The sequence below is a fragment of the Cherax quadricarinatus genome, chromosome 29 (assembly GCF_038502225.1).
Source record: "Cherax quadricarinatus isolate ZL_2023a chromosome 29, ASM3850222v1, whole genome shotgun sequence".
Lineage (NCBI taxonomy): Eukaryota > Metazoa > Arthropoda > Malacostraca > Decapoda > Parastacidae > Cherax > Cherax quadricarinatus.
The window spans coordinates 5,796,663-5,812,703 of NC_091320.1; the positions used below are offsets into that span (position 1 = coordinate 5,796,663).

The window sequence follows — 16,041 nt, forward strand, 5'->3', positions numbered from 1 at the left end:
GAGAGAGAGAGAGAGAGAGAGAGAGAGAGAGAGAGAGAGAGAGAGAGAGAGAGAGAGAGAGAGAGAGAGAGAGAGAGAGAGAGAGAGAGAGAGAGAGAGAGAGAGAGAGAGAGAGAGAGAGAGAGAGAGAGAGAGAGAGAGAGAGAGAGAGAGAGAGAGAGAGAGAGAGAGAGAGAGAGAGAGAGAGAGAGAGAGAGAGAGAGAGAGAGAGAGAGAGAGAGAGAGAGAGAGAGAGAGAGAGAGAGAGAGAGAGAGAGAGAGAGAGAGAGAGAGAGAGAGAGAGAGAGAGAGAGAGAGAGAGAGAGAGAGAGAGAGAGAGAGAGAGAGAGAGAGAGAGAGAGAGAGAGAGAGAGAGAGAGAGAGAGAGAGAGAGAGAGAGAGAGAGAGAGAGAGAGAGAGAGAGAGAGAGAGAGAGAGAGAGTCAGTTAAGGGGAAATAGATGGAGGGCTAACATTTGCACCTGAGAAAACGCAAATGATGATCGCCTCTAGGCACCATGATGGTAATGCTGGTGCAGTAGTAAGGATGAATGGGACGATGTTGGCACCTGGAGAAGAAGTTGATATCCTTGGGGTGAAATTTGACTCCAAACTAACCATGAAGAACCATGTTGTAAATCTTGCAAACAAGGGCAGCCAGGAAGCTTACAGCACTTCGCCGTATCTCACATCTGCTTGACAGTAGGGGTGCAAAGATCCTGTATGAGGCACAAGTACGCCTCACACCTTGAGTATGCTCCACTTTTCTTGGTTTGCCTGTCCCCTCCTCATCTGCGACTGCTTGACAGAGTAGAGAACAGAGCAAGACGTCTCATCTCTCGCCTGGACCCTCATCCTGGATGGATCTGTCATTTGGCAGCAGAGCCTTCAACATAGGAGGGTGGGATGTGGGTGGCCTTCACTGTTATGTACAAGGCCAATATTGTCAAAATACCACACTTGGATCCACTTCGAGGACAGCGCGAAACAAGCTTTTTATGCCACAAGACGGGCAGAAAGCAGCAACTTCACCTCTGGCTGTACTCTCCTCCAGAACATCACCCCTCCATCTGAGATCATACATACCAGGATGACTCGAGTATGGAACACATCTGTACAGCAATAAATGATGTCAACGAGATAACGTCAGTTGAACAAATGAAAATGCTGGCCCACAGATGGCTCCAACTTCATCCTGTTCTCCTACTTGTATGTCTCATAACAATAAAAATGCTTTCTCAAATGAGCTGGATGTAGGTAACAGCTCTTAGCTTGTCAATAAAGTTAGGAATCCTTAACCTGTAAATAGCTTGTCAATAAACCTAGGATCCTAACCTTGTCAAACCATGTAAAAAAAAAAAAAAAAAAAAAAAAAAAAAAAAAAAAAAAAAAATATAGAGAGAGAGAGAGAGAGAGAGAGAGAGAGAGAGAGAGAGAGAGAGAGAGAGAGAGAGAGAGAGAGAGAGAGAGAGAGAGAGAGAGAGAGAGAGAGAGAGAGAGAGAGAGAGAGAGAGAGAGAGAGAGAGAGAGAGAGAGAGAGAGAGAGAGAGAGAGAGAGAGAGAGAGAGAGAGAGAGAGAGAGAGAGAGAGAGAGAGAGAGAGAGAGAGAGAGAGAGAGAGAGACTTCAAGGTTATCTGCCTGATGAACTTATTCCACCTCTAAATCGACAGGATGGGACCACCTCTACTAGTAGTCAAGAGAAAGGGACCTCTTTGCTGAACACTTGCTATTACTAAAATGCAAGTTCCTGATCCAGCAAGGGACCCTCCTTTGGCTAGCTGCAAGAACTGTGTGTCAAAACTGCTGTGACAACAATAAGGCAGGAGGAGGTGCATTTCCTTCAAATCACTTGACCTAAGAAAAGGCTGTAGGGGTCCCAGACAAGTTGAGCCCAAGATTGTTGAGAAGATGTGCAGACCAGCTAGCAGCACCTCTAACTCGCATCTTCAGCACTGCCTAGTACAGTGTAAATGGTCTCCATGGAAAGAGGCAAATAGTAGTCCCTGTTCACAAAAAAGAAGAGCAGAGCAGAAATCAGGCAACTACAGACCAGTGTCACTCTGTCAATCACTGGTAAGATCCTGAGACAATAATCTCAAGACAAATGACAGGAGTTTTTTTGACTACCACTCACTCACTTTGTGATCGTCAATATGGCTTCAGGAAAGGTTACTCTGCTGCTGATCTGTTGTTAAACCTTCCACTAAGTGGCACCAGTCACTGGATGAATCCAAAGTCAGCTGTGGTAGGCACTGGACATTGCTGGCGCTTGACCGGGGGTGTGGCACCAGGGCCTCTTAGCAAAACTTCGCACTGGGAATTGCAGGCTCTACGCTATGTCTCCTCAGTGATTACCTTCATGGTAGATCTCTAAGTGTAGTCCTCAATGGAACGGAATCAGCAAGGCATCCTATTAGGGGCAAGCGTTCCACAAGGAAGTGTGCTGGGTCCACTGTTATGGAAATGTCTACTTCAACGACCTTCTTCATCTCAATCCCAGAATCACATGCATATGCAGACGACTCGTACACTGACATTCACTTATCCAAGAGAAGAAATGCCAGCTGCTCTAAGGTTACATCAATCACCAGCTGAGAACTATATCAGCTTGGGGAAATAGATGGCAAGTAACATTTGCACCTGAGAAAACGCAAATGATGATCGTCTGGCACCATGATGATGGTAATGCTGGTGCAGTAGTAAGGATGAATGGGAGGATGTTAGGCACCTGGAGAAGAAGGTTGATATCCTTGGGGTGAAATTTGACTCCAAACCTAACCATGAAGAACCTATGTTGTAAATCTTGCAAACAAGGCAGCCAGGAAGCCTTATAGCACTTCGCCGTATCTCGCATCTGCTTGACAGCAGGGGGCTGCAAGATCCTGTACGAGGCACAAGTACGCTCACACCTTGAGTATGCTCCACTTTCTTGGTTTTGCCTGTCCCCCTCCTCCCATCTGCGACCGCTTGACAGAGTAGAGAACAGAGCAAGACGTCTCATCTCTCGCCTGGACCCATCCTGATAGATCTGTCATTTCAGCAGAGCCTTCAACATAGGGGAGGGAGGGATGTGGGTGGCCTTGACTGTTGCGTGCAATACAATCCAATATTGTCAAAATACCACACTTGGATCCACTTCGAGGACAGCGTGAAACAAGCTTATGCCAACAAGACTTGGGCAGAAAGCAGCAACTTCACCTGGCTGGCTACCCCTTCTCCAGAACATCACTCCATCTGAGATCATACATACCCAGGATGACTCGAGTAATAGAACATATTCTGTACAGCATAATGATGTCAACGAGATAACGTCAGTTGATCAAATGAAAATGCTGGCCCACAGATGGCTCCAACTCATCCTGTTCCCTACTTGTATGTCTCATAACAATAAAAATGCTTTCAAATGAGCTGATGTAGGTAATAGCCTTAGCTTGCCAACAAAGTTAGGAATCCTTAACCTGTAAATAGCTGTCAATAAAGCTAGGGATCCTTAACCTTGTCAAACCCTGTGTAAAAAAAAAAAAAAAAAATGAGAGAGAGAGAGAGAGAGAGAGAGAGAGAGAGAGAGAGAGAGAGAGAGAGAGAGAGAGAGAGAGAGAGAGAGAGAGAGAGAGAGAGAGAGAGAGAGAGAGAGAGAGAGAGAGAGAGAGAGATAGAGAGAGAGAGAGAGAGAGAGAGAGAGAGAGAGAGAGAGAGAGAGAGAGAGAGAGAGAGAGAGAGAGAGAGAGAGAGAGAGAGAGAGAGAGAGAGAGAGAGAGAGAGAGAGAGAGAGAGAGAGAGAGAGAGAGAGAGAGAGAGAGAGAGAGAGAGAGAGAGAGAGAGAGAGAGAGAGAGAGAGAGAGAGAGAGAGAGAGAGAGAGAGAGAGAGAGAGAGAGAGAGAGAGAGAGAGAGAGAGAGAGAGAGAGAGAGAGAGAGAGAGAGAGAGAGAGAGAGAGAGAGAGAGAGAGAGAGAGAGAGAGAGAGAGAGAGAGAGAGAGAGAGAGAGAGAGAGAGAGAGAGAGAGAGAGAGAGAGAGAGAGAGAGAGAGAGAGAGAGAGAGAGAGAGAGAGAGAGAGAGAGAGAGAGAGAGAGAGAGAGAGAGAGAGAGAGAGAGAGAGAGAGAGAGAGAGAGAGAGAGAGAGAGAGAGAGAGAGAGAGAGAGAGAGAGAGAGAGAGAGAGAGAGAGAGAGAGAGAGAGAGAGAGAGAGAGAGAGAGAGAGAGAGAGAGAGAGAGAGAGACAGAGAGAGAGAGAGAGAGAGAGAGAGAGAGAGAGAGAGAGAGAGAGAGAGAGAGAGAGAGAGAGAGAGAGAGAGAGAGAGAGAGAGAGAGAGAGAGAGAGAGATAGAGAGAGAGAGAGAGAGAGAGAGAGAGAGAGAGAGAGAGAGAGAGAGAGAGAGAGAGAGAGAGAGAGAGAGAGAGAGAGAGAGAGAGAGAGAGAGAGAGAGAGAGAGAGAGAGAGAGAGAGAGAGAGAGAGAGAGAGAGAGAGAGAGAGAGAGAGAGAGAGAGAGAGAGAGAGAGAGAGAGAGAGAGAGAGAGAGAGAGAGAGAGAGAGAGAGAGAGAGAGAGAGAGAGAGAGAGAGAGAGAGAGAGAGAGAGAGAGAGAGAGAGAGAGAGAGAGAGAGAGAGAGAGAGAGAGAGAGAGAGAGAGAGAGAGAGAGAGAGAGAGAGAGAGAGAGAGAGAGAGAGAGAGAGAGAGAGAGAGAGAGAGAGAGAGAGAGAGAGAGAGAGAGAGAGAGAGAGAGAGAGAGAGAGAGAGAGAGAGAGAGAGAGAGAGAGAGAGAGAGAGAGAGAGAGAGAGAGAGAGAGAGAGAGAGAGAGAGAGAGAGAGAGAGAGAGAGAGAGAGAGAGAGAGAGAGAGAGAGAGAGAGAGAGAGAGAGAGAGAGAGAGAGAGAGAGAGAGAGAGAGAGAGAGAGAGAGAGAGAGAGAGAGAGAGAGAGAGAGAGAGAGAGAGAGAGAGAGAGAGAAAGGTCTGAGTGTTAACAATTATGTTCATAGTTCACAGACCTATGAATGTAACTCAACTCAAAATCCTTGAGTAACTGTGAGGGGATGAAAAGTGGAAAGTGAGGAGACTAGTGAGAGAATGTGACACAGGTGGCATTAAGCTCGACGTTCACAGATGACGGGCTTCAGGTGGTGGCAGGCTACGTCGTGCCACTTGATGCCATCCTTGTAGAAGTTGTTGAGGATGGCCAGGCAGTTCTCCTTGCCACCTTCACGGTTGTCTGGCTGAGGTTTGCGGAGTCTGCAACAAACACATCACCAATATTCATGACAACTCTCCCTCCTGAGTGAGTACCGACAACAATGACTACTGTCTAATCAACATTTTAATATATTCAGTGTTGCAAAACATATGTGTAATTTATGTAATGTTTGTAGACTGTAATGATATATTTGTTTATCATTACTTTCGTCTGCATTGTTTATACACAAACTTCATTTCGATTATGTTTCTTGTCTTGCCTTCCATGCTTTGTTTAACATATAAATTTGTAAAGTTTCCAGAATTTTTTATTAACCTAATAATCAATTATGTAACAACCTATCAAAGAATTCCTTACATCGTGACACACGTAATCGTAATAACACAATTGCAGACAAACCATACCACGGGCGGGGAGTTTTATGACACCTGATCGCGGGCTCTATCCCGGCCAGTGGTATAATTTCTTACAATCTAGAAATATGCAGTCCCTCTATCACTCTCTCGTGTGTGATATTCCTTAATTCATCACGTAAAATGAAATATGGATGGATGAACAACCGCAAGTCACCCAGACCGTAAGATAATCAATGATGCCTCACAGAGGATATGTCTTTAGTGTTCATTAATTTGAAAGCAAGAATATTGCCGCAATGCATCTTCACTTGCGAGCGAAGCGAGTTTTTCTTTTAACAGAACTGGTTACTTCAACAGTATGCTGCTACCTTATGCTGTGTGATAATTGCAGTGGGAATAAAATCAAGCTTATTAGACATTGGGAAGGGAGGGGAGTCGAGACGCAGCTCTTGACAGTTTTTTTTAATAAACCTGACCTGGTTCACATATTTCAAGCCCTTTCATATATTTTCTTATAGCTGAAATAAATTCTTTCTCCAACATTTCTTCGACTAGTTCTTTACACTTTCTGATCATCATGAGATTGGAGAAAAATTTCTCAAAATCCCTGATTTTACCTTCTAACTGTGCACCCAAATTCCCACTTTCCGCCATTTAAACAATATTTCCGACCTTCAGTACGAATTACTTGAAGTATTTTGTAAGTGTATATGTATATGTTGTGGGAGTGTGTGTGAATGTATGTGTACTTGTGTACAGCTTACCCTCCGGTGTGTGACCAGCCAGTAACACTGAAAGGTTCACCATTCAGCCACTTAAAGCTGCTTCCAGACTTGTTCCCGCCAGTCCAGATGTAATCCAGTCTCTCTGTTCACACAAAAAGAGATATTTTTATTTTAGAAAAGATATCTTTTGCAAGGAAATAAAAGCCTGCAGTTTAAAACAATATGCAAGTAAAGCAACAAGTACAACAGAAACTAACCTCTGCCAATAATGCCATGGATGTAATTGAGTTCTTCCTGGGAGCTGATACCCACAGCCTGCCACCCGCCACCCAGACTGGAACACAAGCTGGCAGCAGCACTTCCAGTGTACTCCTTACCACCATCGTGTTTCCAGGAGAAGTAGTATTGACTTCCACCGAAGGTGTCGTCAGCCTATAACACAAACATAAGAACTTGTTATTAAACCATGCAACGGATGGGGTTTGAATCCATCGCGAGTGACAAGCAAATTCCAGGCCAGTGCGTAAGCCACTAGGCTTGTTTTTGTCCTTTTCAAATTTAGCTACAAAAATAATTAAGAATGGAATCATTTTTCCTGCATTTATTTACCTCTTTCAATGTTTAAATATTTTTTACTCATCTATATCAGATAGTCCTGAAAGCATATCTTTTAAAGGCTTATATTATATTTTTCTTAAAAGAAATTTGCATGTAATTTGAGAACGCCATTGTAATCAGCTTCACATTTTCAATGCTGATGTAGTCTAATTAGAGCAATTTTCACGAAAGTAATAACATGTGAAGGTGCCCTCTGGACAATTTTAAATTCACTATTCCTGATTACGGCATTTAAGCCTATCCATATTTTACCCCTTGGGAAAGCTTCTTCTGATCGGCTTCAAACTTTTAAGGCTAGTGTATCCTACTTTGAAAAAGATTGTGATTGTTGTGTGAGTATTTGGGTGAAAATTTGCCACTTGTATTTTATTCTGGATACATTTCGCCACACAGTGGCTTCTACAGTCCATTTCAGAAAAAGGTGAAAAAAGAGGAGGAGCTTGAGGTAATCAGTCTCTCAGCCTTGAGTCGATGTGTTCAGTCAGTTAGTCTTGACAAAATTCGAGATTGATGAGCTGAACACATCAACTGAAGGCTCAGGGATTGAGTACTTCAAACTCCTCCTCTTTTTCCATCTTTTTCTGCATTGGACTGAAGAAGCCGCTGTGGGACGAAACGTTTCCAGAATAAAGATACCAAAATGTATTAATGTTGGCAGAATTACCGAAAATATATTAGGTAAAAGGATACAAGTGCAACTAATGTGACATTTTATTGTAGCAACGTTTCGCTTGACAAAGCTTCTGGAGAGCGAAACGTTGCCACAATAAAATGACATATTAGTTGTACCTGTGTCCTTTTACCTAACATACCCATATATTGTAAAAATATTTCATTTATCAACGTGTCGGTTTTGTAAATCATTTATTCCCAGTGAGTAAATGTCCTGAAACAGTAATGTTCGACGCGTCTTATAGACTGGATGTCATCCGATATATTTCGGCACTGATGAGTTCAATTTATCTATTTTCTAACGTAGTAAATTTTGAATAGTTAGATTCCGTAAAATTGTTGCTGAAACATATAAATCTGAACATAATTTAAACAGAAAAGAATTTCCATTTATTTTTTGTAGTATCATTGACTTTTATAAGGAAGGAAAAGCATATTATCTAACCTCCATATATACTTTGAATGTTTAGTGGGAATCCAGTGCTTAATTAACCTAACTTTTTTGTTTACATTCTAACGGAATGCATTACATGTCTAGTAAACATTATAATAGTGTGACGGAATAAATCATTGTCTCTAGAATTAATTTTCGATGAAAGCTTAATCTCGCTATTGAGTAACTAAAAGTGTTTATACTAATTTCTCAAAGGAGTGTGAAGCAACCATGAGCTGCTTGCAAATAGAAATATCTCCTTGTGCATATATGCCAATAGGAAAAACACGCTAAAGAGCCCACGAACAACATCGTGCCCACGGTACAAACTTCCAGTCAGCTAGAATGTTTAGGGTAATAGAGGCTAAGACTTTAGGTAGCTTTAAAAAGAGACTTGACAGCTATATAAGTGAGAAGGGCTGGATTTAATTAGTGTCTGAGGTATTGAGGCTATTTCTTGGGAAGCTTTGTGAATAGGTTGGACAAGTAAGTTTATTCAGGTATACACAAATACAGTTACATATATTACCATACATAGCAGCATATGTGTAGAGAACCTGGGATAACCCAAAAAAATCACAGTGACTCATTTCCATTAGGTGGGTGAATGTTTATCCTCACAGTTACAAGGACGGGCAGCGGGCTCACCTGGACTCCTGAAGTAGCACCTTGGGACAGGAACCTGCCAGCAGAACCTTGGGACGGGAACCTTCCAGCAGAACCTTGGGACGGGAACCTGCCACTAGAACCACGGGACGGGAACCTGTCGAAGTTCTGCCTCGGCGGGAAGAACTGACACGACGCCAGTCCCACCACACACAAGAACACAACAATCGCCTTCATCTGGGAAAATGAAAGACAAAAAAAAAATCACAATTCTCTAGCAGGAACCATTCATAAATAATCCACACTCTCGCAAAACAAATCAGGAGCAAAAGAGCGAGAAAATCGGAAGAAAACCTAAAGACGGGAAGGAAAAGAATAGAGAAAACATAGTTACGTAGTTGAAGATTAAGACACATATGTAAGAGCTGGGTTTCGTTCCTTGGAACTGAACTCTTATCCAGGCAGAGGGACTGACCACCTCGAAGACTGAAGAAACCTACTGTGTAGGCGAAACGTTGCAAATGTGTCTTATTCTTCAAATTTTCGGCATTTTATACCATTTTCATCAAAAGTTACGTAGTAACAGTAGTAATAGTAATAGTCGTAGTAATAGTTATTGAACTAGTGGAGGTGATGGTATTATTATTATTATTAACCATTATTATTATTAGTAGTAGTAGTAGTAGTAAAAGCAGTGGTAATATTAGTCGTAGTCATAGAAGTAGTAGTAGTAGTAGTAGTGGTGGTATTATTAGTGTTGTTATTAGTAGTAGAAGTAGAAGTTATAGTTGTAGTAATATTAACAGAAGTACTACTGGTGATTATTATTATTATTATTATTATTATTATTATTATTATTATTATTATTATTATTATTATTATTATTATTATTAGTAGTAGTAGTAGTAGTAGTAGTAGTAGTAGTAGTAGTAAAAGCTTAACGGGATAGAGTAGCTAAAGATCATTCACCTCACAAATTAATTTGTTAAAAAAAAAAAATCGCACATAACACAAGTTTCCCACAAAGACAAAACATCACACAGGAGACACTCAATAAAAATATATAAGAGAAACAGGATTACATGGGTCAGTAGACCTATAGTAGTTGGTAAGTAAGACACAAATGCAATAGTTAGGTATCTTTATTCCGAAACGTTTCGCCTACACAGTAGGCTTCATCAGTCAAGTACACACAAGTTGGCAAAAGCAGTAGAGATGTGAAGATGATGTAATCTGTACATCTCCCTTGAAGACGTAGTTTGACTGATTACATCGTCTTCACATCTCTACTACTTCTGCCAACTTTTCTGCACTCGACTGAAGAAGCCTACTGTGTAGGCGAAACGTTTCGGAATAAAGATACCTAACTGTTGCATATGTGTCTTACTTACCAACCTGTTCGTATTGTATATTATTTTCATATTCACCACTACTACCACTTTTAATACTACTACTACTACTACTACTTATTTTAATACTACTGCTACCACTTTCAATACTACTACTACTTTCAATACTACTCCTACAGACCTGCGTTCCTCCTTCGCTTTTCCAACCAAGTCTTTTGGTTTTCTCACCTCTTTCTCTTTCACTCGTAACATAATAATAGTTCAGAAATGATCGAATATGTATGCTATCTGTGTTTTCATGTGGGTAGTGCATGTTTATAATGTAGCTGTTCAGTAACAATTTCGTCAATAAAATATACGTGCGACATATGCTATGGGAACAAGTATGGATGTGACTTAAACTAAGACTAATTTATAAAGAATTATTTTGATTACCTGAGTTGTACTTATAGTATGTATGTACCAAACTACTAACAATATAACGCTTCTGTATGATGTAAATAGTTTCTGACAATGTATGGACCAAGAGATAGTTATTAGTGGAATAATGATGCAATACGTACATACCTTCTAACAGTGAAAAGACCATGAGTTAGTTATCAGTGGAACAATACTGTGAGATGTATATAGTTTCTAACAAAGTATGGAGCAAGAGTTGGTTATCATGGGACAAGGCAATGTTCTACCTGGTATCCGGCATTTAAATCTATTAACGCAAATTAATAATTGCATATAATTTTCTTGTATTTTCCAGTATATATATGATCGATTCGCTAAAAATAAGCAAAATATATATATGACTTCACTGGATAATCCTAGCTTAAATACTACATAATGTACTGTATAAGATCTTCAAAGCTTGTGTAGTAAGTCTAAACAAAACTTAATTACTGTAGCCGACATATTGCAAGTGATTGATGTTTTCATACCTGGCGCCCAGCTTACACCCTTGCAAGCTTGGTGCAAGTGTTGAGACAGTAACAGCGAGACGGGAAGACATAAAAAAAATATCAAGGTGGGCAAGTGTAACAAGTGGAGTACCTGGAGGGTTACACTTAGGTCTCATACTGTTTCTAGTGTAAATGAACAACTTGCTTGTATGATTAAATCATTATAAATAATTTTCCGCAGATGTGAAAATCGTGAAGAGGATATAAGTTAAAGAGAACTGTACTATACTACAAGAAAAAACTTGATAAACCACAAGACTGATCAAAGAAATGGCTGATAAAGTTTCTCCAGCTCAAATTAATGATACTGATTTCCGGAGGAATTGAGACAAGAGACAGCTGGGAAAACGAGACTTTCCGTAAGTAAATAATTAAGAAAAATACTATATAAGCACGTTCGCGATGCTGCAATAAATACTGTGTATGCCTGCTGGAACACCACGACAGACTGAACAGTTCTCACGAGAAACCGATATTGGATTTTAGTGTAGATAAATGGGATGAAATAGAAACCGGGAAAGGTGAAAACAATATAATGTGGAATAAAATATGATAAATATCAGACAAGATGGGTTTAGATTATTATAATCAAAAAGAAGCGCTAAGCCACAAGGGCTATACAGAAGATGGGTTTAGAGACTGGATGATCCAGCTTACCTTAGCAGCAGTAGATGAGTGTTGAGGGAGGCGACGGTCCAGTTATATATACGTACCAGCTAACTTCTCCATTAGGTCAAGGTCACCCTGGGACTCCTCCCTGCCTCCGTACTGCTCAAAAAAAAAAAAAAAAAAAATCGTGGTACAATCGTCATTCTAGTACGAAATTTAAATCGATATGAAGAAATATAATTATTTACCTTGAGTCGCAATATCCGTACTTTATTTTCGTATTAACTACATGAAATCTGAAAAATCAATATTTATAGAGACACTGACGGTGCTCTTTTTCCACACGTGATATCTGACTCAATTTCTGTTTCAGAAACACTTCCGCTACCCACCCCTGACCCTGACCCTGACCCTGATCCCACTCATGCCAAGCTGTGGTGGTCACAGTATACTGGTGGTAGGTATATGCAGGTATTCAGCATATTCTGATGGACACTGTGCTGGCAGTATTTCCTGATACTTACCATACCCTAATGGCCACTATACCCTGGAAGTCGGTATAACCTGATCACTACATCATATTATTTATACGATATTGTTCAGTTAGTTGTGCCTCCTGAGTGGCTAGTTCATTGCGCACCACCTACGGCGCATCCTGTGAACGGCAGCGCAAAAAGTAGGATTATAGAGGTCACAATGGGTCTGTGTCAGTCCCCAGTGAGCGTTGTTACGTCACTAATAAGAAATACTAGTCATTTCGTATTTTACAATAACTTCATGATATACACAATGCAGTATAAAAAAAACACGTCAAGGTTGGGATTAGAACTCATTACGAGTGAGTCGTAAAACTCAATTGCCATGAGTTCTAACCCCGCCCCTACCCTGGTTTGCAATCGTCTTATTACGATTTCGTGAGTCACAATGCAGTATGGAATACAAAATTCAAACTATTTGTTATCTTATTACCACTACCAAAACATTAGTTATAATTGGCCTGCAATCTCCTCTATATAAACAGTTTGTATATCTAATCGACAAACGTCACAATAACGGGACTAGAACAATACACAAATAATCCGAACATAGGAGAATGAAACTGATGACGTTTTGGTCACTAGTTAATGGTCCATGTCGGACCGAAACGTCGTGAAACTTTCATTCTCCAATCTACGGGTTGTGTAGTGTTTTATGTGATTCATTTATCCTGGATATCTAAATCTAGTAGTTATTATATCTTGGTATTAACTTCATTAAGGTGTTGGCAATATTCTGGTGATGGTGGAAGGAGGGAGTAGTGATCTTGAGGAGTAGTGATCTTGAGGAGTAGTGATCTTGAGGAGTAGTGATCTTGAGGAGTAGTGATCTTGAGGAGTAATGATCTTGAGGAGTAGTGATCTTGAGGAGTAGTGATCTTGAGGAGTAGTGATCTTGAGGAGCAGTGATCTTGAGGAGTAGTGATCTTGAGGAGTAGTGATCTTGAGGAGTAGTGACCTTGAGGAGTAGTGATCTTGAGGAGTAGTGATCTTGAGGAGTAGTGAACTTGAGGAGTAGTGATCTTGAGTAGTAGTGAACTTGAGGAGTAGTGAGCTTGAGGAGTAGTAATCTTGAGGAGTAGAGATCTTGAGTAGTAGTGATCTTGGGGAGTAGTGATCTTGAGGAGTAGTGATTTTGAGAAGTAGTGACCTTGAGGAGTAGTAATCTTGAAAAGTAGTGATCTTGAGGAGTAGTGATCTTGAGGAGTAGTGATCTTGAGGAGTAGTGATCTTGAGGAGTAGTGGTCTTGAGGAGTAGTGATCCTGAGGAGTAGTAATCTTGAGGAGTAGTGACCTTGAGGAGTAGTGGTCTTGAGGAGTAGTGATCCTGAGGAGTAGTGAACTTGAGGAGTAGTGACCTTGAGGAGCAGTGATCGTGAGGAGTAGTGATCTTGAGGAGTAGTGAACATGAGGAGTAGTGATCTTGAGGAGTAGTGATCTTGACAAGTAGTGATCTTGAGGAGTAGTGATCTTAAGAAGTAGTGATCTTGAAGAGAAGTGGTCTTGAGGAGTAGTAATACTGAGGAGTATTGAACTTGAGGAGTAGTTATCTTGAGGAGTAGTGATCTTGAGGAGTAGTGATCTTGAGGAGCAGTAATCTTGAGGAGTAGTGATCTTGAGGAGTAGTGATCTTGAGGAGTATTGATCTTGAGGAGCAGTGATCTTGAGGAGTAGTGATCTTGAGGAGTATTGATCTTGAGGAGTAGTGATCTTGAGGAGTAGTGATTTTGAGAAATAGTGATCTTGAGGAGTAGTAATCTTGAGGAGTAGTAATTTTGGTGAGTAGTGATCTTGAGGAGTAGTAATCTTGAGGAGTAGTGATCTTGAGGAGTAGTGATCTTGAGGAGTAGTGAACTTGAGGAGTAGTGATCTAGAGGAGTAGTGATCTTGAGGAGTAGTGTGCTTGAGGAGTAGTGAACTTGAGGAGTAGTGACAATGAGGAGTAGTGGTCTTGAGGAGTAGTGAACTTGAGGAGTAGTGATCTAGAGGAGTAGTGATCTTGAGGAGTAGTTATCTTGAGGAGTAGTGATCTTGAGGAGTAGTGATCTTGAGGAGTAGTGAACTTGAGGAGTAGTGATCTTGAGGAGTAGTGGTCTTGAGGAGTAGTGAGCATGAGGAGTAGTAATCTTGAGGAGTACTGATCTTGAGGAGTAGTAATCTTGAGGAGTAGTGATCTTGAGGAGTAGTGATTTTGAGAAATAGTGATCTTGAGGAGTAGTAATCTTGAGGAGTAGTAATCTTGGGGAGTAGTGATCTTGAGGAGTAGTAATCTTGAGGAGTAGTGATCTTGAGGAGTAGTGATCTTGAGGAGTAGTGACAATGAGGAGTAGTGGTCTTGAGGAGTAGTGAACTTGAGGAGTAGTGACAATGAGGAGTAGTGGTCTTGAGGAGTAGTGATCTTGAGGAGTAGTGATCTTGAGGAGAAGTGACCTTGAGGAGTAGTGATCTTGAGGAGTAGTGATCTTGAGGAGTAGTGATCTTGAGGAGTAGTGATCTTGAGGAGTAGTGATCTTGAGGAGCAGTGATCTTGAGGAGTAGTAATCTTGAGGAGTAGTGATCTTGAGGAGTAGTTATCTTTAGGAGAAGTGATCTTGAGGAGTAGTAATCTTGAGGAGTAGTGATCTTGAGGAGTAGTAATCTTGAGGAGTAGTGATCTTGAGGAGTAGTAATCTTGAGGAGCAGTGATCTTGAGGAGTAGTGATCTTGAGGAGCAGTGAGCTTGAGGAGTAGTGATCGTGAGGAGTAGTGGTCTTGAGGAGTAGTGAACTTGAGGAGTAGTGATCTTGAGGAGTAGTGATCTTGAGGAGTAGTTATCTTGAGGAGTAGTGATCTTGAGGAGTAGTGGTCTTGAGGAGTAGTGAGCTTGAGGAGTAGTAATCTTGAGGAGTAGTGAGCTTGAGGAGTAGTAATCTTGAGGAGTAGTGATCTTGAGGAGTAGTAATCTTGAGGAGTAGTGACCTTGAGGAGTAGTGACCTTGAGGAGTAGTAATCTTGAGGAGTAGTGGTCTTGAGAAGTAGTCATCTTGAGGAGTAGTAATCTTGAGAAGAAGTGATCTTGAGGAGTAGTGATCTTGAGAAGTAGTGATTTTGAGAAGTAGTGATCTTGAGGAGTAGTAATCTTGAGGAGTAGTAATTCTGAGGAGTAGTAATCTTGAGGAGTAGTAATCTTGAGGAGTAGTGATCTTGAGGAGTAGTGATCTTGAGGAGTAGTGATCTTGAGGAGTAGTGACCTTGAGGAGCAGTGATCGTGAGGAGTAGTGATCTTGAGGAGTAGTGAACTTGAGGAGTAGTGATCTTGAAGAGTAGTGGTCTTGAGGAGTAGTTATACTGAGGAGTATTGAACTTGAGGAGTAGTGATCTTGTGGAGTAGTGATCTTGAGGAGTAGTAATCTTGAGGAGTAGTAATCTTGAGGAGAAGTAATCTTGAGGAGTAGTGATGTTGAGGAGTAGTGATCTTAAGGAGTAGTGATCTTGAGGAGTAGTGAACTTAAGGAGTAGTGATCTTGAGGAGTAGTGATCTTGAGGAGTAGTGATCTTGAGGAGTAGTGACCTTGATGAGCAGTGACCTTGAGGAGTAGTGATCTTGAGGAGTAGTGATCTTGAGGAGTAGTGACCTTGATGAGCAGTGACCTTGAGGAGTAGTAATCTTGAGGAGTAGTGGTCTTGGGAAGTAGTCATCTTGAGGAGTAGTGATCTTGAGGAGTAGTGATTTTGAGAAGTAGTGATCTTGAAGAGTAGTAATCTTGAGAAGTAATGATCTTGAGGAGTAGTGATCTTGAGGAGTAGTGATCTTGAGGAGTAGTGGTCTTGAGGAGTAGTGATCTTGAGGAGTAGGGACCTTGAGGAGTAGTGGTCTTGAGGAGTAGTGGTCTTGAGGAGTAGTGATTTTGAAGAGTAATGATCTTGAGGAGTATTAATATTGAGGAGTAGTGAACTTGAGGAGTAGTGATCTTGAGGAGTAGTGATCTTGAGGAGTAGTGACCTTGAGGAGTAGTGGTCTTGAGGAGTAGTAATCTTG

General features: G+C 41.4%; 1 protein-coding gene across 1 annotated transcript; it reads right to left on the minus strand.

Moving 5' to 3' along the window:
• Positions 1-4,872: 4,872 nt before the first annotated feature.
• Positions 4,873-10,831, minus strand: LOC128690485 (asialoglycoprotein receptor 2-like). Its single transcript, XM_053779155.2, has 5 exons — positions 10,820-10,831; positions 8,622-8,816; positions 6,508-6,682; positions 6,290-6,392; positions 4,873-5,207 (listed from the first exon to the last, which is right to left on the minus strand). Exons 1-5 carry the CDS (start codon positions 10,829-10,831, stop codon positions 5,063-5,065), a joined length of 630 nt encoding a protein of 209 aa, XP_053635130.2. The 3' UTR covers positions 4,873-5,062.
• Between the last annotated feature and the right edge of the window lie 5,210 nt (positions 10,832-16,041).

Coding starts and splice junctions, on each gene's coding strand:
- LOC128690485 (XM_053779155.2), bottom strand. Junction 6,393..6,507: donor CCATGGCATTATTGGCAGAG/GTTAGTTTCTGT, acceptor TTGTGTGAACAG/AGAGACTGGATTACATCTGG. Junction 5,208..6,289: donor GGCTGGTCACACACCGGAGG/GTAAGCTGTACA, acceptor TGTTTGTTGCAG/ACTCCGCAAACCTCAGCCAG.